Source organism: Chrysemys picta, chromosome 16 (assembly GCF_011386835.1).
Source record: "Chrysemys picta bellii isolate R12L10 chromosome 16, ASM1138683v2, whole genome shotgun sequence".
Classification (NCBI taxonomy): domain Eukaryota; kingdom Metazoa; phylum Chordata; order Testudines; family Emydidae; genus Chrysemys; species Chrysemys picta.
The window spans coordinates 24,600,235-24,614,992 of NC_088806.1; the positions used below are offsets into that span (position 1 = coordinate 24,600,235).

A 14,758-nucleotide genomic window follows, 5' to 3' on the forward strand; every position below is an offset into this window, starting at 1 on the left:
TGTGCTGGAGGGTCTTCAATGGGCAGAGGTGAAGCATATTAACAAGGATCAATGTTTGGGAAGCTTGCCCCACTGCTATCTGTTCTATGGATAACTAGATTCAGTCAGCAGGTTGTGTGTACAGTGCCTCTCTTCAGTGCTAATGTACATGCTAATTTTTTTTTTTTTTTAAGGAAAACAGTTCCTTAGAACAATGCACACACTCCACGAGTTCCTAAACCAAGCTTAAAGGAAAAAGCCAAGAGTACTTTATATCTAAAAGTCACTCTAGGTTGCTTTGACCCAGATCCTTCTATTCAATTGCGTAGCTCAGCTCTATTCTTCTGCTGCTCTTCAAGAGGCCATGTATAAAAGTTGGCCTACCGCAATTATGTCAGAGGGATGCCAGCAATTGTACCCAGGGGTTTCCTGATGCCAATGAAAGGAAAGACAGCTTAGAAGGTAGGGGATAGCTCAGTAGTTTGAGCATTGGTCTGCTAAACCCAGGGTTGTGAGTTCAATCCTTAAGGGGGCCATTTGGGGCAAAATAATAATAAGGGATTGGTCCTGCTTTGAGCAGGTGGTTGGACTAGCTGAGGTCCCCTCCAACCCTAATATTCTATGATTCTAAAGTAAAAACCCCTGTTTTCACAGCAAAGCCCTCTTGTAGAACTGATCCTTCTGTCATTACCTTTAACCAGCACCACCCAAAGCAGGCAATTCCTCACCACCCTGATGAGCTCTGGCACTTTAGGACTATTTCTAGCCATGGATGTTAGCACTGAGATTATTAACGGCCCTCCAGTTCACAAATTCCAAGACCAGCTGTGACCATCTAGTCCGACATTCTGTATGCCACAAGCCACAGAACTTCCCCCCAAGGTAATTCTTAGCACAGCTCTTTAGCAAAACATCCAATCCGTGATTAAACATTGTCTGTGATGGAGAATCCAACATGACCCTTGGTAAAATCATTCCAACAGTTAATTACGCTCACCATTAAAAATGTACACCTTGCTGCAGTAATTTGTATAGTTCTAGGCCGCACTCCAGCAAGATACGCCAGCATAGGCCTAGTGGACGACACCCAGGCTTAAAGTTTAAGTGCCTTGTTGAACTGGAACCCTAATAACCCACGCTTTAGCTGAAATAAGAGTGGCCAGATGGCAGTTTAATCCACTTTAACTACACTGGTACATGTTTTGAGTGTAGACAGGGCCTCAGCTTGATTGAAGGGGCCTAGTTACTCACCTTGTGCTGTCATTTACAGCAGTGTAGTGAGTGTGAATGGTTACCAGTCAGATTTGCATTTTACTTCCATTCTGCACCTGTGCAGGGTCACAGGCACTGCAGGGCGCTGGAGAAGCAGGCCCCCGGGCTCAGGGAGTCGAAGCACTATAAAAAAATGCAGGGCCAATCTTGCAAGCCTTCCTCCCACTCTTTACTATGGGAAAGCGCTCCCTGTCCACCACAGGACTGCAACCTGTGTTAAGGCTTTTGGAGAAACGTCTAGCAACTGGAAAAATAAGCCTTTAAAACACAAAGCCATTATCCCGAGAGCTCTGCTGGGGAAAAAAGAATGAAATAAAAACTCCACTTACGTAACAGCTACATGCAAGAAAAGAAAAATGAAAATATTCCTCTGACCTGGTGGCAGCAGCCCAGGGGGTCATGTGACCAACTCCCTGGTGCACCCTCGCTGAGTCACTGCCTGTCGGTAAGAGAAACCCCCTGATACCCGCGAGCTGAGCCAAAGCAACGTGCCAAGAAATGCTGAGGAGATGTAGGTCAGCAAACAAATAAAGCAAGCACCAGCCTCGCACGGTTTCTAATGAATAAAAGAGCTGGGGGTGGTCTAGTGCACGGGGCGGGGGGCTCAGAATTTGTGAGGTCTAATCTCAGCTGTGCCAATGCCTCAATGTGCGGCCTTGGACTTTAAATTCATCACAGCTCCGTGCCTCAGTTTCCCCCACTCTGTACAAGAAAAGTAATAATACCTACTCACGGGGCGCTGCATGGATTAATATTTGTACAGGGCTATCAACAACAATGGGCCCAATTCAGCCACACTGATTTACATCAACTATTGTCTCATTCCATGACTAGCACCAACAAGGCTACTGTGAGTGTGAGGGACCACGGGGCATGTACCAAGCAGGCAAAAGCCAGGCACTAGACAATTCTAGCAGCACACCTCTCAAGCTACCAAAGCCCAAATATGTGGAAGAGACCCAAAATGAGGAGGAGGAGACAAAAAAACTTACGATTGCAGGAAACCTGAAATGCAGGATTCCCTCCTATAGCATGAATAGCTCTCTATGGACCCTTAGTTCCATGCTGCTTTATTTGCAAGCGCAATACTTTTCAGCAGCAAAAGTGAGGGTACATCAAATCTGAAATGCGCAACATTCCACGGGATGAGGAACATTTGGGAGGCGCAGTGAGGTTTTTGCTACTAAATGATGCCAAGTTTAAAAGTTGTAAAAAAGCAACAGAGAGTCCTGTGGCACCTTTAAGACTAACAGATGTATTGGAGCATAAGCGTTCGTGGGTGAATGCCCACTTCATCAGATGCAAGTTTAAAAGTTGGGCTATCATGCACCACCACCCCACGTTCTCAAGTGTTTGGAGCAGAGGTTTTGCTCTAGCCTGCTATGAAATCCCAAAAGCCTCCTCCACACTGGGCCATTATGGGATTAAATAAACAAAAAAGGTACACCACCACCAATCACTGTAATATCAGGGAACCTGCCACCTAAAATCAACCATACCTATTGAAGTCTCTAGTGAATTTCATGGAATTTGTGGCGGGTCTCCCTTTTGGGGGTCACAACTCTGCCTGAGGGTAGAGTAGTTTGGTTTTCTGTTTGGGGGATAGATTTTTAAGGATGTTTTTTAATTGGTTGTTGGAAGGGCTTTAGGGGGGTGTCAATGGTGTGTCATTCTTATGGCCAGAAGCCCTTTCTGAAGAGGACAGTTTTGCAGCCTTTCCTAAAGACAGTCAGATTCTGATGTACCTGATTTCCTCTGGGAGTGTGTTCCCTACCTGGAGCCCCTCCACTTAAAATGTTCTGGCCCCAGCTTGATTCCCCTTGTTCATATTTACAGTTGCATTTTGCGTTTCCTTTTCTTTATACTGGGGAAAATTTGGATGAAGACAGGACTGTGATAGGATGTGCCACAGCCTGTGGGTGCAATACCTCATCCTGCTGTACACACAGGAATACACCTCCTTGGTTCTTTCAAATGATCCTATGTCATATACCCTGCTCAGGACACCTATGGGAGTTAGGTGCCTAAATACCTTAGGCTCTAGAGGTGGGAGGGGGGACTATGTTGGGGGGGGGAGGAAAACAGCTGAGTTTTATTACTAACATCAGCCAATCAGCCCCCAGGTGACCCTGTTAACCTTAAACAGGCTTGTTAAAGGTGAGTCTTTATATAGAGGCTAAACCACCACTTACCAAACTGTCTCCAAGAAGGACCATGCAGCTGGGCAGTGTAGTAAGAGTCTTAGGGGTGGTTAGTTAACATGTAGGCTCTTTGAGCTATTAAGTAGGGAATCCAGCAAAAGGGCTTTCCCCTTTTCACTCCCAAGCTTCCTGGGAGTTTTCTGTGTAGCACTGACCCAGGATTAGGAGTTCTTTCTGCCTCTGCTTTTATTATTCCAAGTCCTCCATGGAGAGACTCCAATCTGTTGCTGTACAGTTTTATGATCCTAAGAAACAGATTTACTAGGAGCTGAATAGCTGTGGGGATTAGTAATGGGACTTTGAGCCTTATTTCTTTGGTTTGCTGGTCTGAGTCATGCCCCAGGTTGGTAAGGTCTGATGCTTATCACCTGAATGCTTTATGTAAAGTGAACTGAAAAGGAAGGTTTATGTTATCCCAGAACCTAACAATTTAACTCTCTTGGCCCTGGGGTGCCTCCCTTAAAAACCTTTTAAATGTTGGCAACTCCCCCCATGCCAGAGTGCACAGTGCTCTGCTTAATTGGGGAAATCTCCCCAGGAACTCATTTAGCTTAATGAGAGGGAATGGCAAAGTCTGCTGTTTAATCAAGACAGTATTTGCATCAATTCCACTTAATGGGGATGTGTTTTGGTCTTTGCCAAGTGATTAAGTAGGTATGAAATCTGCATGAAATTCTAATTGGTGTCCCTCTAATACAGAAACTACTGAAAAGTTCAGAAGGGAAAAATCAAGTCAAAATGCAGCGAAGATTTTCCTGTATTTGTAGTTCAGTATTTTGCTATTGGGTCTTTTCCAGCTTTTTTTTTTCTTCTTCTTCTATTTAAGTGTTTTCTCTTTACTGGAACCACCGCTTAGCTGAAGCAACAAGATGTCCACCCCAGCAGCTCCACCTACAAGCACTGTCCTATGCAGATTTACAAGGAGGTAATTGCTAATGTAAACCAACAGAATAGCCTGGGGAAACAGCCACTGGGCATCTTTCCTGCTCCTGCATTTTGTTTCCTTCTGTGAAAGGGGTAATATTCTCTGCACTACCAATGCAGCCTCTGGCACCCAGCATTCTAATGCAGATATCTCCATAGATGAGCAAAGCCAGATTCTGATCTGTTTAGCTTGTCCTGTAGAATGGCTCAAACTGGGAGAAGGTTTTCAGTGATTCAACATCCCTGTCCCTTTATATTTTTGAATGAATTTTAGTACTTCCAACAACTACAAAAACATTGCTGTTTAAACACATTTTATGTGCTTAAAAGTTACTACCAGACTGGGTAGCTGTTGAGGCCTGCTCTAAACACACAGTTGTACCTAATTAACTAAAATGTCATTTTTATACCAATGTTAAATGGGTGCAATTTTGTATGGGTGTGGGGCAGCCGGAACCAGTGTCCAGTCTAGGGGTTTGCACTGGTCTAATGAAACCAGTGCCATTCTGAAATAAACGGATGAACGTAACCTAGTTTGAGGGCAAGTGACCCAACCACAGCTAGCACTGACTGGCCCCTTTGCTAAGGATCTCAGCAGCAGGACTCAATAGATTGTGCCCCCTCCTAATGCTATAGAGTTTCTCCAGGCCATGACTGAGCCAGTAATTTAATTTTTAAAAAGAATTATATACCATTAAGCATAAGAATACTTAAAAACATACAAATGTAATGACGGCCAAATACCTGCCATTAAAGTTGTTATTAATGGGCCAATCAGCTAAATGTGCATCGGTGAATTCATTCTGCTATGAATCAGCAAACAGCATGGACCCAAACCCCGCCTCCCTCCCCCAGGCAACTTTATTAATGAAAATTCTGAGAGAAACACATGTGGAGGTTGCTGCTATGCAGGTCAAAAAAACAGCACTGCACAAATGTGTGTCTAAGTATTTGATCATCTTCTCCCTTCCTTGTATGTAGCTCTTCTAAAATGTGGAATTTAAACAAATTTTGTTACTCCTAGATTTCAAAACAATGCAACAAAAACAGTCATTCAAAAGGCTGACTGCTGTGTACATTCAAGTTAAGGGGATACCATCACTTAAAATCATTGGTCTGAAGCATTTTACTTTGTTACAAGTAGTGTCTCAGATTTTAAAAAAAATAATAATAATCTGTTCTGTTTATTTACTTAAGTCCTTTGGCAATACTCTGTAGAGTCCTCTCCTCTCCATCTCTGTGGACCTTTCATAGGCCAACAGCAGGAGAGAAACATGCAAAAGCAGACTGTGGTTTTAGGAGGGGCAAGTGCAAAATCTGAAACTGACTAGACTTCCAGCTGTCAACTGACAAGATTTCTATGTCCCTTTAAAAATACTCAACATTGCAACAGGAATATTCACTTTATTATGCTCCTCAAATATTTAAGCAGTTACCCAAGATATCTCAAACTTGATTGGTGAATCCCAAGAGAAAACTTTGTAGGAAACAAGTTAATGCTTTAAAAAGTGACGTTCTCATAACTAAAAACAGCCTTTTGAGAAAGTTGCGCAATTTCCCTGTGTGCTACTCTAGTGGGTCAGAAGTGAAACTATGCTATGACATGTATTGACAAAAGCAATGGGGCTTTAAGGCAAGGCCATCCTAACCCTCTTCTACTTGTCTTTTAATGCAAGTCATGCATTAAGTCTAGTAGGTAAATACCACACCCCCTCTTCCTCCTGTTCACTCCTGTGAGTTCCGCAACACCTTGACACAGTGGATGAATTAAGATGGAGTGAGAACTTTAATGTAGTCTCCATGCTAGTTTCTGTGCATGTCACATTCCTCATCACCTCCATGACTGTACCTTCTGCTTTGCTTCCAAGCATCTGTTTCTATCCCTGCCAGTGTGCATCACTTCTTGTGGCACTTGGGTTGAAAACTCTAGTGCCTGAATATGAAACATGGAAGATTAATTTCAAAGAACTATCAGGCTAGCCTAATCCTTTTACAGTGAAGTCACTTGTTTTCTCCTTGCTCCTAACATCTCTGCTGTCAAGAAACCTTCCCTACCAACCCTTTTTTAAGGTGTGTGGACACTTGAAACGCTGGGCTTTTACAAAGGTTAGGATAACCTGGGTTCCCAGCTCAGCAGATGGGAGCAGCAGCCTGTTGGGAGTTCAGTGCCCCCAAATTGAAGCAACGCTCCTGGGGCCTGCAGTTACTCGGCAAGAGTGGAGTCTCCAGGAGCAGAGAGAGGGAGTTGGTGCAATCCCAGGGAACATAACTGGGCTTCAGTTATGGGAGCAGGGAAAGTTAAGGCTCTGCTGATGTCAGTGTATTCTAGAGATGGCTCCATAGAAAGCATTAGATGTAACAGCCACCACACTAGGGGGCTGTGACCGCTCTGTTAAGATTGTAGCTAAATGTTTTACTAAGTGCTCCGGCTGAAGGACACGGGGTCAAACTGCAGCTAGAGTAATGCCACGGATTGCACCAGCATTACTGCTGACTTCCCCCAGTATAAATAAGAGCAGAATTTGCCCAAATGCCAGCCAAACGATAACACTGAAACCTGCTGTTGCATAACAAAAATACAATGAAACCTTGAATACTTCTCCCCACCTGCTTTAACTGGAACAGTCGAAACACTGTGACCGAACACTGTTCCCAAGTAAATATCTCGCCTGCCAAGTTTCAGCATGAAGCAAGCAACAGAGGCAGAGATAAGGCCACCTCTTCCCACCAAAATCCTACTGGTGAGGATAGAATGTAAATGCAGAAAGTTATATCGCTGGCTGCAATGGTACGGTCAAGTTTATAAGAGGCAGTGTTGCCCAGTGGATAGATCTGTGGACTAGGACTTAATAGATTTGGGTTGCAGTCCTGTCTTTGCCCCTGGTCTCCTGAGTGCTATTTACCCTATTTATTATTTTCCCTTTTGCACAATACTGAAATCAGGGATCACATCATGAAGTTAATAGGCAGCAAGTTTAAAACAAGCAAGAAGTATTTCTTCACACAACGCACAATTAACCTGTGGAAATTGTTGCCATGGGATGTTGAGGGCCAAAAGTGTAAGTGGATTCAAAAAAACTAGATAAGTTCATGGAGGATAGGTCCATCAATGGCTATTAGCCAAGATGGTCAGGGATGTAACCCTATGCTCAGGGTGACCCTAAACCACCAGGAGGGGAAGATAGGGATAGATCTCTGCAAAATTGCCCTGTTCTGTACACTTCCCCGTGAAGCTCTGTTACTGGCTGCTGTTGGAGACAGGATACTGGTCTCGATAGCCCATGGGTCTGACCCAGTATGGCCATTTGTTCTTATGTGCCCTTGTGTAAATCACTTCCCTTCTTTGTGCCTTTATTGCACCATCTGTATGCAGGGTGTGTGGGGGATGATGCTGGACACTTTTTGTTAACTGATTTATATCAGCTGGGTACCGCTATGATTTCTGGGAATGAATGGGAGAAAAAGGGAGCTTTTGGCTGATTGTCTGTATTGTTACAAGTAAGCTTGTCTGAACCATACAAAAGTTACTTTGATAATCCAGGCAGATTGGCTGCCTAATGCTCGAGTTGTTAAATTATCATTTGTACTAGACTCCGACAAACACACAGCACAGAAGCTGGACGCTAGAAGGTTAAACTCTGTTCTTGGAAGGGCCATAATTGATGGGCTGGCAAATTAGGTCAAAATTAAGTATGGTTCATTTCAAATGTAGTGAAATTGATTTCTGCATTCACCGAGTTAGATAGAATTTTCCCTGCCAAGCAGATTTCTGTACTCTTCAAAAATAGAATGTTCTCTGCCCACATCACCGAATCTCCTCTCTCCACCTCACAATCAGATCACTCCCCAGAAAAGATTTCTAATTTTTTTTGGGGGGGGGGGGATGTGGGGTGCAGGTGGACTCGAATGATTTCTCTCGCCTGCCTTGGCAAATTAACACCTTTAAGACCCAGATTTAGTTTTTGTAGGGACCTACTACATGTAGGCTGCAGTAGGGCTCAGTACACTAGGTATTATGCAAACACAAGGAAGAGACAGTCCCCCAAAGAACATGCAGTAAGAGGAAAGGTTACTAAGGAGACAATAGGCCTACAGTTTTAGTGACGTGTCTTTTGTTTAACGTAAATGCTAAAGGACTTTGCAGACCCCTTTGGGGACGATGCTCCATGCATAGCCCTGGAGTGGGAATAGAGGCTGCTGTTATTGGCAGAGTGAAGAGGGCTGGAGCACTAGCACAAGGGATGTAGTAAGGTCGTCTTTAAGGGGCAGAATTACACAGGGCCTTGACACCAACAGCAAGAGTCTGAACTTGATGTGGTGGAAAAAGCCAGTGGCTGGTTTCCAAAGGGGTTTAACATGGGGTCAGTGAGCAAGATAGATACTTTTCACTGCTCTTTTTTTATCTGAACTGGAGTGGGGAGGATGGCATGGTTGTCAGAAGCCGCTGCGGAGGAGGCTGCTAAAACTGAGGCAGGGGATGAGGCCTAGATGAGAGAGGTCTATGTGTGGACAAAGCAGGGTCAAATCTTCACACACAGCTTAATCGCTTTAAACTAGGAGCAAGGCTGTAGAAATTCCACTAGTTAACGTGCCCATTTCCTTTGTTTCCTTCAGAGTTGGGAGACAACCATTGAGATCTCACTTGTGCCGATTCATCGGTTCCTCTTCCAAGCTGGCTACGGCACGAAGCGGATTCAGATACTGAATTCCACGGTGGTGGAGGAAAGCTAGTCCAGAGAAGAGGTAAGCAATGACAGTGGGGATTTCTCTGTTCTCCCCCCTGCATACACAATAATACACACTAGGAATGGAATTCCCCTAGAGAGCATGCGATTCACATGGGGTGTCCCGGGAAATTTATTTCAGATGGCTGGAATGTACTCTGGACGCCAACAGAGATCTGTGACAGCGTGCTGCGAATGGCTCTCGGGATTTTCTGGGTGCAAGGGTGCTATAGATGTAAGGAAGCAAGAGTTAAAAGCACTGGAATTGTTAGACCGGAAAGGAGCAGCTGCGGGCAGGTTAACAACTAATGTCTTGAGTCCAACCACTTGATGATGCCTTCAGCAGGGAAGGGGCTATCCACAGGCACCCAAGTTGCTGATGCACCCCCAGCAGTGCAGGCATAGAAAGAGCAGTCTTCAGAACTGTAGCAGGTCTTGCCAGGCTGCATGGAGCTATGAGTGGAACCCAGGGTTGTGCTGTGTTGATTCGTCTCAACTGCGCCCATGAGCAAAAACTATTCTCATCTTGAAACTGAGTCTCCTGAGTGGAGCTCACAGCTTGTGGGGCTGAAACACAGCGCCCAATGCCTTAGAAATAAGCAAGAGACAGATGGCGCAAAGGGAAGACATATGGCCCCCGATAATCTAACTTGGAGCACGGCACTATATTAAATATGTCGTACGTCTTAGACACAGGGCCTGACTTCCAGAGGCGCTGAGCGCCTGCAGCTCCTACTGAGTTAAGCTCAAGTTATGGGTGCTCGGTGCTTCTGCAAACTGGCTACCGGAAACCATCCAGGGAACTGTCGCTTATTGCAGTGGGAGAGAAAAGGAACTTCTTCATTCTTAAGCTTGCACATTAAGCCAAGTGAAGCTGAAAGGGAAAGGGCAGCAAGGACGGGAAACGATCTTGTCAGCTCTCTGGAGCAGGGATAGATCTTAAAGCACCTAGCGCTAGGTAAGCTATATCCCCGTCTCATAGAGCCCCCAATTTTAGGTCTTTCCTTTCCTGTCTCTGGCTCCCTGATGATCTGCAGACACACAACTAGGAACCAGGGACTCTACAAACCCTTAACTGCAGCATTCCCTTTGAGGTAGGAAGTACTGACCCCTAGTTACAGATCGGGAAAACCAAAGGATTAGCGATTTGTCCAAGATTTTGCAGAGCCAGGATTAGGTTTGTAAAGATCCCTGAAGAGCTGAGAAGTGCTTAGTATGGCATTTTCGTTCGGGTTCTCTATCTCCTATTTGGAGAGGGCTGAGTGGGGAGGGAGACACACAGAGCTGGACTTTTTGTTTCTCCAATAAGATGGGTATATGAGAGATGATGTGACTACTAGCAAAGGCCCCAAATCATGTGTCTGTCACGTTGGGCTTTTAGTCAATGTATCCCCAAAGAATCACGCTGCCCATCTGCTCTTGTTCAAGTCAAAAGGAACCAATGGACAAACAAACTCTTAGCAAGACCTTATTGCTGGATGAGCCTGCACAAGATTTTGCTAGATATGCAGCTGTCAGAAGGTACTGATTAATCCAAAGTACTCCAACTCAACTGGAGTCTAAAGTTGATGCTGACCCTTTTTAAAATTGCCCTTCTGTCTGAATCTTTTCCTGCTATTGGTACGAGAAACACCTATGACTAAGGGAGAGGTATTCCTTTAAGTTGGTGCATTTGACAGTACTTCAGGGGTAGCCAGTCCCTTGCCTAATCACTAAGCAAGTCCTTTCCCCCTGTTTGGGTAAATAACAGGGGGCAGAACACTTTAAAAAAGATGGTACTGGAAACTTCTTTCTGAAACTAAGTTTCAAACTGACATTCTCCCTTTGATATCTGGAACCTGGGCCTTAGATTTCTCACAGCCTGTTCTGCAGTAGTGGAAGGACAAGAGGTTAAATCTCAAGCCTCAAAACTGTGTATCATGCTGTTAGCAAGAGTGACTCAGTTCTCTAGGGAAAGCGCTCTTTGAAAATTAAAGGCAACAAGAAAAGGCCAAATAAAGTGGAACTTTGATGTTTAACTCCTACTGTTCCTATTTGTCCTGGTCTGGTTGGTACTGGAATGACTGTGGTCGGTTTTACACCATCTCTGACGTCGCAGACTGCTGCCAAAACTTTCCACCTGAGCGGTTCAGGAGGGTTGAATGAAAGCCACTGGAGGCTGAGTGGGAATTGATAGAACAGTGGTACCAAAAGCGAGAGACCGTGTCAGGTTCTCCCAAAATGACCTCATTATGCTCTCTTAAATTCAGTAAGTGTCAGGGAAGCCAACAAGCATCGTTTCAGATGTGTAGGAACTGCTCTCTTCAGAGCTACGAAACCAGACGCTGGGGGGAATGACCTCGGAGCAGCCTTTCCCCAACCTGCTCTTTTCCTGCTTCTACATTAAAGCAGCTTTTACTGTGTCTATATCCCCTATTTCAAATGGGATGGATCAGTAGATCCCATTCCACATCTTGCCTCTTTCCCAGATTCTCCCTTCAGAATATCAGCAAAAAAATCTGTAAGATGGGATGAACTAAAATGGCATTAAGTGCCAGACTGTGTGGGGAAAACAAGACTTTTTTTATATGGCAAAACCCAGACACAAGCATGAAGCAATACATTGCTCAATGAGGGCTAGTTACACTTCCCCTGAGCAGCCTTTAGCTAACACAGGGGGTTCAGAATCAAGTCCAAGAAAGGGCCATCGCTTGAATAACTGAATGGAGGGAGGCCTACACTTCTGTAAATTGGACAAGCTGCTATGTTAGCGTCAGGGCTGCCTCTAGCAGGCAGCAAGCAAGCTACACTGCAACACTCCTTCCCTGTCCCTGCTTAAAGTGACCCCCTGCTGCAATTCTCAAAAAGGGTTTCCGCGCTCTGTTGTCAATGCAGTGAAACTTGTTCAGTATCAAAACTGGAGCAAGGCGACTACAGTGAAACACTTCCACTTTCCAATCTCCACGCCGCTCTTTCTCAACACTATTCAGAAACAAGCCTGCCCCTCCTCCCACCCGGCATTGATGGAAGGCAGAGCCTCAATGTGTTGCATGGTGGCTTCTGAAACACTCATAAAATGCAGCTTTAGGATGCAATTTCTTTTATGGAAGAAGGGTGGGATGATAAGTGGAGTACTAAGTGCAAATCACTCATCCACATAATACAAAGCACAGCTAAAACGTATGTTCAGTCTCAATAAAATACCTCTAGCCCATCAAGATGTGCATTTATAGTTACATAGGCAGTGTGTGATTTCCCCTGAAATCCTCTTTCCCCTTCTTCGTTCCCAGAGAAGGGACCTACCTTGTTCTAGGAAGATCATTCTGTAGGGGATGCTACCCTCTTTTAGAGGGGCATGGTCTTGTATATTTATCTGTTGCTAACATTTAGATGACTAAAATCGAAAGGTTCTCTTTCAAGCTCTGCTGCTACATATAACTAAAGCAGTCTCTAGTCGAATGCACTTTGTGCCAGCGAAGGAGTTGGAGTGATGTGGGTTTCAAGCTGCAAGGGGAGGAATGTTTGTGTCCAAAATCTGTCCTCAGTTTCTCAAAGCTGTCATTTCAGGACACCTACTAGGCTGAGTAACTTTCAGCACCCAAACTTTCAGCCTATAACTGCCTGCCCATGTCCCGTCTACAGGAAAAGGCCACCCGCGCCTTTTTGCTCAAGGCAAAAGGTATATGTTTAATATACAAAATGGGACTGGACACAACTTTAGCGGGAGTGGAAGTCATTTGCACTGCACTAAGCGTCCGAACAGAGTCTGTGCAGTTGATTTCAAACTACTTACAATTTACAGGCTGAAATTTGATGTTTTTAATTGATTTGTTTACATGTGGGCAATGCAATGTCACCTTGGCGTTGTCAATACTACAAACCTACCACAGAGCTCCCTGAATTTATTCACCAAGCCTATTGTTTTATTAGCAACATCAGGGTTTTTTTAAGAAGCTCCTCAACAGGAAGTTTCATTTCTTGATAATAAGATACACTAACTGAGGAAGTCACCTGCACTATTTCTGATTGTTTACAAGATAACCTAACCTAACCTCTGTATGGCAGCGGACAATTTACCCTTCCAGTTGCAGCACCCAGAGCCACCCCCAAGTAAAACGGTTCAGAGTTGCAATTTAAATTATCTGATAAGGGGGTACATGCAGGGTGATTTTAATATTAGTCAATTCTAAGCAGAACAGTGTTTACTCCCTTGCACTGGAATGATGCAATGCTCCCTTCTGCTTGGTTTGGTTTTAGCTACCAAATATTAAAATAACCACTTCTGAGTTCTCCAACCAGGGAGCGATGAATCACGTCACTTAGCTCTAACGGGACCTGTGCGTGACCTGGGCTACCTTTCCTGAAAAAAATGAGAGGAGAGCCCCGGGAATGTACACGGAGGTTCTGGTGCTTTGGGGGTGGGAGAGGTGGAAGAGCACAAATGCAAGGTGCTCCGGTCATATTTAAAGTGAGTGCGTGCCAACGGGGGAGGGGGGGAAGAGGAATTACTGCATGCATTGCTTTCAACAACCCCCTACATAAGGGGCACACTGCACAGAGCGACAGCGCTCCTAGCAGTCCCTTTGCAATTGGAGGGGAAACGTGATGCAAGGAACCAGTGCCACTGGGAGCTGGGGTGGCAAGGCGTGCACACAACAACATGCCCCTAATTGCAAGCGATGCTCCCTTTTCACAATGCGGGGGGGGGGGGTGGGGTTCTGTGGCAGGGCACGCCTGCAATCTGGGGTCCTGCGAGGGCACCACTGCACGGCAAACGTGCAGCGGGAGAGTCGGAGGGTGTTGCCAAGCTACTCACCTGTCCATACACCTTAATGGGCTCTTGCGGCTGCGGCATCTCCGCAGCGCTCCTCTTCCTCCGCGGCTGGAGCCTCTCGCTTGCCCTGCCCGTCCCTCTGTCACCCAGGCTCAGCGCTTCTCCTTGGAGCAGCGCGAAGCCCCGGTCCTGAGGCCGGGGTGCAGCCCCCCCGTGCAGCAGCAGGGTGCTGGCGGCGGCGGCAGCCGGATACGGGGTCCATGCAAGCAGCAGCAGCAGCAGGGCTGCCAGGCAGGGTCGTCTCAGCTCCCCACAGCTGCTCCCTGTCGCCATGTTCCTCCTCCTCCCGGGTGCTGGTGGGGCTGCTGCAAAGTGGGGCGCCGCCGCCAGGAGAGAATGTGCAATAGGAAGGGGGAAGCGGGAGGGACGAGGGAGCAACAGCGGCGGCTGCCTGCGCCCTGCTGCCGCCGGGCTGGCGCGAGCCGCTCCCGGGGTCTGCACGCGCTGCTCCGGGTGCTGCGCGGTGCCCCTTGCACCGTGCGTGTGGCGGCGGCCGGGGGGGGGCGGGAAGCGCCGCCCGAGCTCGCTCGCACCGGCAGTGTGGGTGCAACTTGCAAGTCACGTGTATTATCCGCACTCTCTCTTTAAGCTTCTTTGCTTCCTCTCTTGACCCAAAGGAAGTAGGGCAGCCCCAGAAGCAAATGCCCTTTTCGCGCCCCCCCCCCCCCATCCCCGGCCACAGAAATCCTAGGTAGTGTGTTGGCTTAACAGGGCGGTGAGGCCGCAATGTCTGCATTTGGGGGGAGCAATAAAGCATCCCATGTGCACCCCAAACTCTGGTGCATTTGAAAAGGGGTCTGGATGCAGATGGAACATAACATCTGGGCTCTTCTGTCTCAGGGTTT

General features: G+C 46.2%; 1 protein-coding gene and 1 long non-coding RNA gene across 3 annotated transcripts in view; one reads left to right on the forward strand and one right to left on the reverse strand.

Moving 5' to 3' along the window:
- The window catches only part of SORL1 (sortilin related receptor 1), a 106,459-nt gene extending 92,045 nt beyond the window's left edge, over positions 1-14,414 (reverse strand). Inside the window, exon 1 of one of the 2 annotated variants that reach the window (XM_005303742.5) lies at positions 13,896-14,414. In XM_005303742.5, the coding sequence (XP_005303799.2) occupies positions 13,896-14,186 (291 nt within the window). In that variant the 5' untranslated portion in view covers positions 14,187-14,414. The remainder of the gene's footprint in view (positions 1-13,895) is intronic. The other variant, XM_008164544.4, reaches the window with a different exon arrangement.
- LOC135975901 (uncharacterized) lies at positions 3,439-11,662 on the forward strand. Its single transcript, XR_010593000.1, has 4 exons — positions 3,439-3,795; positions 4,279-4,377; positions 8,991-9,119; positions 9,243-11,662. It is a non-coding gene; the product is annotated as an uncharacterized LOC135975901 (long non-coding RNA).
- Positions 14,415-14,758: the final 344 nt, after the last annotated feature.